Source organism: Pyxicephalus adspersus, chromosome 4, assembly GCF_032062135.1.
Source record: "Pyxicephalus adspersus chromosome 4, UCB_Pads_2.0, whole genome shotgun sequence".
NCBI lineage: Eukaryota > Metazoa > Chordata > Amphibia > Anura > Pyxicephalidae > Pyxicephalus > Pyxicephalus adspersus.
In genome coordinates this window covers 75,195,475-75,203,676 of record NC_092861.1, presented here as the reverse complement: position 1 = coordinate 75,203,676, position 8,202 = coordinate 75,195,475, and the positions used below count along the sequence as shown (strand labels likewise).

General features: G+C 40.2%; 1 protein-coding gene across 1 annotated transcript; it reads left to right on the top strand.

Moving 5' to 3' along the window:
* The first annotated feature begins 3,884 nt into the window (after nt 1–3,884).
* Nucleotides 3,885–7,358, top strand: CST3 (cystatin C). Its single transcript, XM_072408664.1, has 3 exons — nt 3,885–4,137; nt 6,026–6,139; nt 7,121–7,358. The coding sequence occupies exons 1-3, from the start codon at nt 3,934–3,936 to the stop codon at nt 7,196–7,198; spliced, it is 396 nt and encodes a 131-aa protein (XP_072264765.1). The 5' UTR covers nt 3,885–3,933; the 3' UTR covers nt 7,199–7,358.
* Nucleotides 7,359–8,202: the final 844 nt, after the last annotated feature.

The following is an 8,202-nucleotide window of genomic DNA, read 5'->3' as shown; positions in this document are numbered from 1 at the left end:
TATGCTTCTAATATGATCATGACAACAAGCAATACATCTGGAGAACATATTGTTTTGTGTATAAATGACACTCCTACTACACAATTGTGCAGAGCATCAGAATGATGGCAAGCTAAAATTGCAGCACACCCAACATATAGGAAAAATCTGTACTGAAATGATGGATCTATAAAGTACCGTGTAGTTTGCTGGCGTGGCAAAAAGCACATTGCATAGCTGCTATCTGGTGTGAATAAGCCCCAATATTAGTCTGGGCTTAGATATATATAGGGATTTCTATAGCCTGGGGATTACCTTTGTATTTGGTGATTTGTCATTTCATTCTATTTCTGCCTCTGCCTACTTCCCCTCCCATTATTAGTGTCACAATGGCGATGCTGCATTCTGTGCTGGCTGTGCTGGTGCTGATAGCAGTGGCTGTGAAAGGCCATGGAGGTTGGAAGGATGTGGACGTACGTGATAAAGGAGCACAGAAGGCACTGGAGTTTGCCCTACATAAATATAATAAGGGCAGTAATGACAAATATGTTAATCGAGTGTCTAAAATACACAGGGTGCAGAAACAGGTAAGAAAGGGACAGTAAAGCTGCGTACACACTTCCAATTTTTGTCGTTGGAAAGGATCTTTCACGATCCTTTGGGAGTGCACGATGCATGAACGGTGCTGTACATACAGCACCGTTCATGCTCTATGGAGAGGGGAGGGGGAGAGCTACGGAGCGGCACCCTGCTGCGCGCTCTCCCCTTCCCTTTCATTAGGATTGGCTGTCGTCCATCGTCCGTGGATCCGGCAGGTCGGTCGTCCGGACGATGGACGACACCGGCTGTACACACGCCAGATTTTCGCCCGATAATCGGCATCGGCCAATTAAAATAAAAATCTGACGTGTGTACGTAGCTTAAGTAAGAATTTTTAAATTATTGGGAGTCAGTGTTGTGTGACAAATTACCTTGGACAAGGGATACAAATTATCATATATAAAGATACCATATCTTTTTTTTTAAAGAGTGCAGCGCTTAAATAGGGAGGTAATATGTTGGTGATTTCTTTGGTATTTGGATGTAAATGAGCTTTGCCCACAAATGCTACATTTCCTATTCACATAGTGCTACTGAAATGTGTGTGTATTTTTGGTCCATGAGCTTCATTTGATCAGTTTCTGGCCATAACATCCACAGCCCCATATACCATCTTAGAATGTCCAAGCACGCTACAAAATGTAAGAGAAATACAAACCAAAAATATGTTTAGCTTTGGACAGAGCTAGGGAGCGTTTAGATGTAGAGACGTAACTATGTCAGTGTTGTTTTAATAATGTAAACCAAATGTACTAATGTAGCAGGGAACATTTCTTTTTTTCATATATTTTCCTATGCTAAAAATATTGTTTGTCACATATAGTGTGAACTTGTATTTATGCTTAAATGCATTCTCTTCCTGTGTTAAGGCTGTTTCTGGAGTAAAGTATATCATAGAAGTTGATATTGGAAGAACTGAGTGTCGAAAACCAACATCTAATCCTGAAGTCTGTGCTTTTCATACAGATCCTCAGATTTCTAAGGTATAGTAGAACGTTGCATAGAGAAACATATAAAGTTTTCTTAATATTTCAATGTTTAGGAAATCTTTTATAAATGTATAGGAACACCGCTTGACAGCTTATGTGTGGACGTTTAGAGAATGCTGGCCAATTACCAACAGAACTTATCAGGAAAAAGGGCAAAGTTTAATACTAATGTGTAAAAACAGGAATTTTATAGAGGTGGGTTTCAAAAAGTATGTTGAAACACTAGACTTGTGGTGTTCACTCTGAGAACTGGAACCATTTCTTTTCAGACTGCCCTTAGGTTTAGTGCCCTTCAGCTTGCTAAGTTCTGTTGGTAATTGGTCAGCATTCTCCACATGTCCACACATGGAGAGTCAAGCATTGTTCCTATACACATATATAAGATTACCCGTTCTCTTCTGTTGCGGGCACCGCCATCTTCCTTCTTCTCTTCCTCATTGTGATGTTCTTGACTTGACCAGACGTGTAGGAGTTTTTTCAGTCTTGGTACCCACAGGGGAGCTGGCTGGCTAGAGATGGAGGTCAGACAGGTAACAATGCTTATTACAGGAGGGACGTTGCCTGCCTCCTCTGCAATAAAGCCTTGTCTGGTGTCAACTTTTTCAATGCACTCCCCCTGTTGTATTTCTATTTTAAAAGACTATAAAATAAATCCAAAAGAGGAACCCTCATAATGGACCAATAAAATCACTGAGAAATTTATGAAATCAATGGATGGACAAACTCTCCACCATCTGTGTCAGTGTTGGGTGACCCATGAACTTATCTTCTCACATGTATGTGTGTTTCTGTTTCACACTATACATACATAAATAAAGCCAACATTAAACTTCAGTTAGCAGAGTATTTAAAAATAAATAAAAATACTTGCAACAATTGTTCTGAGCATCATGCCTTGTATGCCAAAATGTCTGTGCATCTCCAGGGCTCATGTCCAGCCAGACCAATATATGATTATCATATGCAAATAACTGACTCATGGTGCAGTTTACTTGAACCCTTTGATTGCCATGGCATATCCCATACATCGTTGGCTACCAGAACAGAATGGAAGTGATGTATGGTACACATCCTTGGTAGGAAATGTCAGATCCCATATTTCTATCCCAAGTTTTTTCTTAAAAAGATTGTCAGACAAAACCTTTTGCTTCTGCTTTAGAAGGAGAAGAGAATGAGAGTTCATACATTTTTGATACACTGGACCAGGGAACAAGGACTCTTTTAATATAGAAACATAGAAGAAAAAAAATTAAGAATGATCTGATCTTCTGCCTGCTTCAGATATGCGATCTGTAGATCCATTCTTATCCTCATTCTCCTGTTGCCCATTCAGAAATATCCTATGTTTTGTAAAGGGAAGTATTCTAAAAAAGCAGAAGTTGTTCACTACATTTACAGCCTATATGACAGGTACCAATGTACAATATATTTATTTAATAGATGTGTGGGAAGCAGCAAATCTGAAAGACGCTCATTCCTCCTCCAACTCTTCCTAGGACAACTTAAAAGATAACCACATTACTACAATAATATCAATGTATTTCCTACCCCAATGCCCTGGCTGACCTGTCTAACAAATTTCTGGCAAAGCACAAGTTTTGTACTTAAGACTTAACTCACAAAGCATGCAGATTGGTAACTAACTTCACTGGCTGCATGCTTTTTTCCATGTCAGTGATTTGGAAATGATGAAAGGCAAAGATATTTAGGCACATTTTAGGTCTGCCATGGTATTCTATAGTAAACATATGTTTCCATTGAATGGTTTTATAGTTGTAAAAAAATCCGTTGAAAAGAAAACACAATGATAATTTTGTTGCAGTTAAATTTAAAAAAAGCAGCATTTGTAGGCACGTGCTGTGTGGGCAGTTATAGATATTAGTTGTGTAATATGTAATAATGTTGTATAATATGTAATATGTAGTTAAACTGTGTTATATGTAATAACTAAGCATAACAATAAATGCCAGTCACATAAATAAAAATGCTGAAATATATTACCGCTATGAGCACACAAATATTAGGCTGACACATCACATCACAACTCAAATACCACAACACACCAAACACAATTCCCTACACCCAGGCTAAACTGTTTGTTGTGTTCACGTGACCCAAGACAACGCCTAAGCGGCCATATTTTATTTGGGCAAATTGATCTAGGTATAAATATATTCTGCGTTTTAGTAGCGCTTTTATTATGAAAACATACACGTATCAAACACACTGATGTAAAGGCAACAAACATTATTTCACTCTCTATTTGTTTGCGGTGTTAAGAAATGGTTTCTGGTTTGCCCACAAGAAAGATGGCACCTACAGTTCCATCTAATTTATTATTGATTCCCAGCTGATCCCGTTAGTTATGGCGAAGCTTGTGTTTGTGGCTGTGTTTTCGGTGATTGTAGCCGTGTGTTTCGGCACGAGGCTTATCGGTGCTCCGAGGCAGATGACAGAAAATGATAATGGTGTACAGGAAGCACTGAGGGTTGCGATGTATGAATATAACAAGGCCAGCAATGACATGTATCAGAGCCGCCCGGTGAGGGTTCACAACGCCACCATGCAGGTGAGTTTACAAATCAAACTCCATTCTATGACTTCTAGGGGCTCATGTGAGATAGCCTAACATTCTGGTGGATAGAGGACAAGAACATTTTATATCTATGTTCTTAATGTACAGCTCTGTTATATGTTGGCGCTTTATAAATCCAGTTTGTTAATATGTATATGACCAAAAAGAAAACATTTCCTGTAAGTGCTAAACTTTTGTAGTCTTGGTAGAAGTAGAATGGGTAAATCTTCCCCACTTTTTTTTACTGTCTATGATGATGAAATTCATAGACAGTCTATTGTCATTCTACTGTCTATTGATGAAATTTCCCTTCCCTTCCTGTTGTGGAGATGCAAACAGAATGAAATAAATTGCCATTAAAGCTGCAGCCGTATCCCATACACGCTCCCTGGCAGGGTGCCGCCATCCATCTTTCCTCTTCTGCCCAGCGAGCATGTTTGGCCATCTAGATTGGCAGTGCCTGGGTGATATTATTCCCGTGCAAGGACGCAGGAATTCATCCATTCCTGGCACACATAAGAGAAGCCGGGATTGCCTGCTGGTGTGATCAGGCTGGTATCCTCGGTCATATTCAATCACTTAATCTGGTTGGGCAGCAGGAAAAAAACTGACAGAAGGTCTAACCCCTACTTAGGCTATGTACACATGTGCAATAATTGTCATTGGAAAGCATCTTTCACAATCCTTTCCAACAACTAAAGACTGCACGATGCATGATCGAGTCCTGTACATACAGCACCATTCTGCTCTATAGAGCGAGGAGGGGGAGAAGGAGCTCACTCTCTCCCCTTCACTTTCATAAAGATCATTTGTCGTTCATCATACGTGGATCTGCCAGGACAGTGGTTCAGATGATGGACGACGAGCGCTGTACACACGCCAGATCTTTGTCTGATATCAGCCCTGAGCCGATTATCGGGTGAGAAGCATAGCACATGTGTACCTAGCCTTACTCCAAATAAAAAAAAATCAGACACTTAGTATTCAACACGGTCCTGGCCCAAGTAGTATTGGGGAATTTAAATTGTATTTATGACAGAGGGACTAAGTTTCTGCAGAATGGGTCAAAATGTTGCCAATTATTTCAGTCTGTGTGCAGGCAGATGATGGCAGCTAGGTGAGGGGCTGTACATAGCCAACGGCTAAATGATGATGGATGTCATTCAGCCAGGAAATGAGCTGGGCTCTGTCTGACTTGCTGCAGCTTCTTTTCCACACCTTAACCAGGGTTCTGAGGTATATTAGGGTTCCTCCAGAGGTCACAAAGTTCCTTGCTTATTGAGCAGTTTGTGACTCCTAGGTAAGTTTGACTGATGCCATTAATCTGTTTCACTATCTTTAACCTCCCTAGCTGTCTAATTGCTTCCAAATTTCCATGCAAAAAAATGGCAGCTGCACTGACGCATGTACAGACGTCACGGGGAAACCCCGTAGATTAAATCTGCACTTCGGGGCTGGAGATCGGAGGAGGCAGACGTGTCCCCAGGACCTGCGGGGACAGCGACGGAACAGGGTAAGTGGGTTGTTATCCTGCTATTAGGTACCCCTAGTCAGATTTGGGATTACTGCTAGGGGGGTTAAAGATGACATTCTTCCCAATTTCTAGCAATGTAGGAGACATTCTTCCCATTGATCAGCACGTTAATATACTGTGTGCTGTGGGTATAGTACTTATAGAAGGGGTTCCCTGAAGACCTGAAAGTTATTGCTGGAACTACTGGAAATGTTGGGAACACTGCCTTATAGTGTGCATTAGGCTTTTCAGCAAACTGTACATCTGTGCAAGACTGAAGGTAAGGCTGGAGTTCAGCTTTATTTTGTTCAATGGATAATGTAATAAAACTGAAAATGTTTAACTTTTTTTTTTTTTTTTTTTTTAAAGGTGGTAAATGGAATTAAATATGACATGTTCGTTGATGTTAAACGTACAGTATGCAGAAAACCAGTCACGGATGTTAAAGGGTGTGCATTCCATGATACACCTTCCCTTGCTGAGGTATTGTGCTGCACTGATCCCCTACTATATTTTATATGAAACTTTGGAGACATTGTATATAGATTGTCCCTTCTACTGTCACAGTGTAGAAATCTGAATACTAAGGCTGCGTACACATGTCCATTGGTTCTCGTCCGATAATCAGCTCAGGACCGATATCCGACAAGATTTTGGCATGTGTACAGCGGCCATCGTCCGAATGACCGTCCTGGCCGATCCAAGGACGATGAACGATCCTAATGGAAGCGAAGGGGGAGAGCATGCAGCAGGATGCCGCTCTGATGTTCTCCCCCTCCCCTCTCCATAGAGCAGAACGGTGCTGTATGTACAGCACTTGTTCATGCATCGTGCAGTCCTTAGTCATTGGAAAGGATTGTGAAAGATCCCTTCCAACGACATTTACTGCACATGTGCATGTAGCTTAACTTGTGTGTAGGTGAGGGTGACTGGTTGGTTCCCCAGGAGCAATGCTGTCCCTGCTCTGAACTTGTACAGGTATATAAAATGACCAATATATAGCTAAATACAACAGATGAACTATGAACAACAATTCCACTAAGCACAGAAAGGAACATGTTGCTTTGGTTATATTTAGACTATGTTCAGACCTGCCTAGGGATCATGTGATCCTCCTGGCTGAAATTTTGCCAGCCTCTTAGTCACTTGTTTTTGTTTTTTAAGAACCAGCATATGCAGATTTAGCAGTGAATATTCTGTACTGCAAACCCCCCCCCATTCTCTATGGGGCAGCCGTAGGTAAAAGCCACTTGTAGTAGTGCCCTGCTCAATTCACTGAGATGGAGAAGTGGTAATCGCACTGCAACCTCTTTGTCAGTCTAAACATAACCTTAGTGCTTTTCCACTTTTTTAAAACCGTATCCAATTTTTTTTGTTCATTCATGTTATTGTACAAATCTACAATTAAACAGATACTATGTTTGCTTGTAATAACCTATTAACCTTTTTTTCCCTGTCTTGCAGACTACAGTGTGCCACTTTGTGGTCTTGAATCGTATGTGGGCTTCAGAAATTACCTTGGAGATAAACGAATGCAATTAAATAATCTGTCTTCAAGGATAATACAATTTTAACTTTTAAACCTGTTTTACAAAGTAGCAAAATGTAAGAGTTCTGAATATGTTTTCCTATCCTTGCATAATAACTTTAGTGATATAAAAAAGTTTTCTGTATAATAAACTTTATGCAAGCTTAATACAAATGAATTGTAGCTTGTTTTGGAGTATTATAAAAACTGTAAAATAACAAATTTCAGTACATAAGCCTCCACAAAATGACAGCTTAGAGTTATACACCTAATAAATTCCTCTTTAGGAACACTGTCACAGTCAAACACTAGGGGCCCAGGAGCACTAACAGTGACAATTTCACACTGTGAAGGCATGCACAGCCTCCTACATGCCTGTCAAAAAAGGATAAAGAATAGAGACCTATTCAGTCCAATGTTAACCTTTGCAAGCAGTTTAAAATGTCAAACCCACTTGCAAATACCACTAGTCTAAACATGCTGCAAGTGTTGTACATCTTTAGGATACTTAGGTAAGAACACTTACTCAATGCTCCATTAGAGCTGGGAAAGCTTGTGCCAAATGGTGTCAGCAATAGAGACTGGGCCTGATATATTAAATAGATATCTATATATTGATAGACAGTGGGCCTGATATATTAAAGCACTCCAAGGCTGGAGAGGATGCATTTTCATCAGTGAAGCTGGGTGATACAGCAAACCTGGGGTGGATCTGGTCTAGGATTGAAAACATTGTGGATTTCCTAAAAGGCATTTGCTATTTGTTAGCAAATATTTCAATAGACCAGATTCATTCCAGATTTGCTGGATCACCCAGCTTCACTGATGAAAGTGTATCCTCTCCAGCCTTGGAGAGCTTTAATAAATCAGTGTTTGAGTCTTTTGTGTGGAATCTGGTTGTTTGCAAATTTCTCCAACAGTGCAACAGGCAACTAGGGAGTTTGGTGAAAATGTGCTAATTTAGCGCTAATTATATACAGTTTGGTGTTAAACATAACAGCCTAGTTAGTTACCGGAT